The following is a 613-nucleotide window of genomic DNA, read 5'->3' on the forward strand; positions in this document are numbered from 1 at the left end:
CTATACCAAACTCATGGAGTTGGCATGGTCCTTTATTGAGTAGACAATATATTATCAGCGCGTCATTCATTATGTTGAAACCTCTTTTCAGAATTACTTTAACATAAATAAAATACTTTAAAAGAATAAAATTGTTAATAAAGCTGGAGTAATTTTAGTAAAAAATTGTCGGAATAGTAATAAAAAAAATTTTTTAAGAAAATATTATTTTTTTTATTATTTATAACAAGGCTGTCCAAATCAGATGCGATCGTGGGCCAATAGAAATTATTGTAGAGATTCTCTACAATAATTGTTGCAGCAACAAATACATACGTTCATAGTTGTTATTATAAATACATTATAACATTATAAATACGGTTATAATGTTAAATTTAGTTTTTATTAATTTATCAATTTAAATTTATTTATTTGGTAAAATATAAAAATAAAATAATGTAGTTTTACCTGTATACCAAAAGAAAATTTGCGTAATTGTAGTAGATTAAAAAAATGGCGCGGGCCGTAGAGACGCTAACCGCGGACCGCATGTGGCTCGCGGGCCATACTTTGGACAGCCCTGGTTTATAAGACTATTAAGTATTCATTTATATTAAAATTCACAAACGTATGT

The 613-nt window shown here is 27.7% G+C and overlaps 1 protein-coding gene across 1 annotated transcript in view; it reads left to right on the forward strand.

The window, feature by feature from the left end:
* The window catches only part of LOC119667573, a 1,934-nt gene extending 1,642 nt beyond the window's left edge, over window positions 1-292 (forward strand). Inside the window, exon 3 of the mRNA XM_038076878.1 lies at window positions 231-292. Coding sequence (XP_037932806.1) covers window positions 231-292 — 62 coding nt within the window. The remainder of the gene's footprint in view (window positions 1-230) is intronic.
* Window positions 293-613: the final 321 nt, after the last annotated feature.

The sequence above is a fragment of the Teleopsis dalmanni genome, chromosome 1 (assembly GCF_002237135.1).
Source record: "Teleopsis dalmanni isolate 2A chromosome 1, ASM223713v2, whole genome shotgun sequence".
NCBI lineage: Eukaryota > Metazoa > Arthropoda > Insecta > Diptera > Diopsidae > Teleopsis > Teleopsis dalmanni.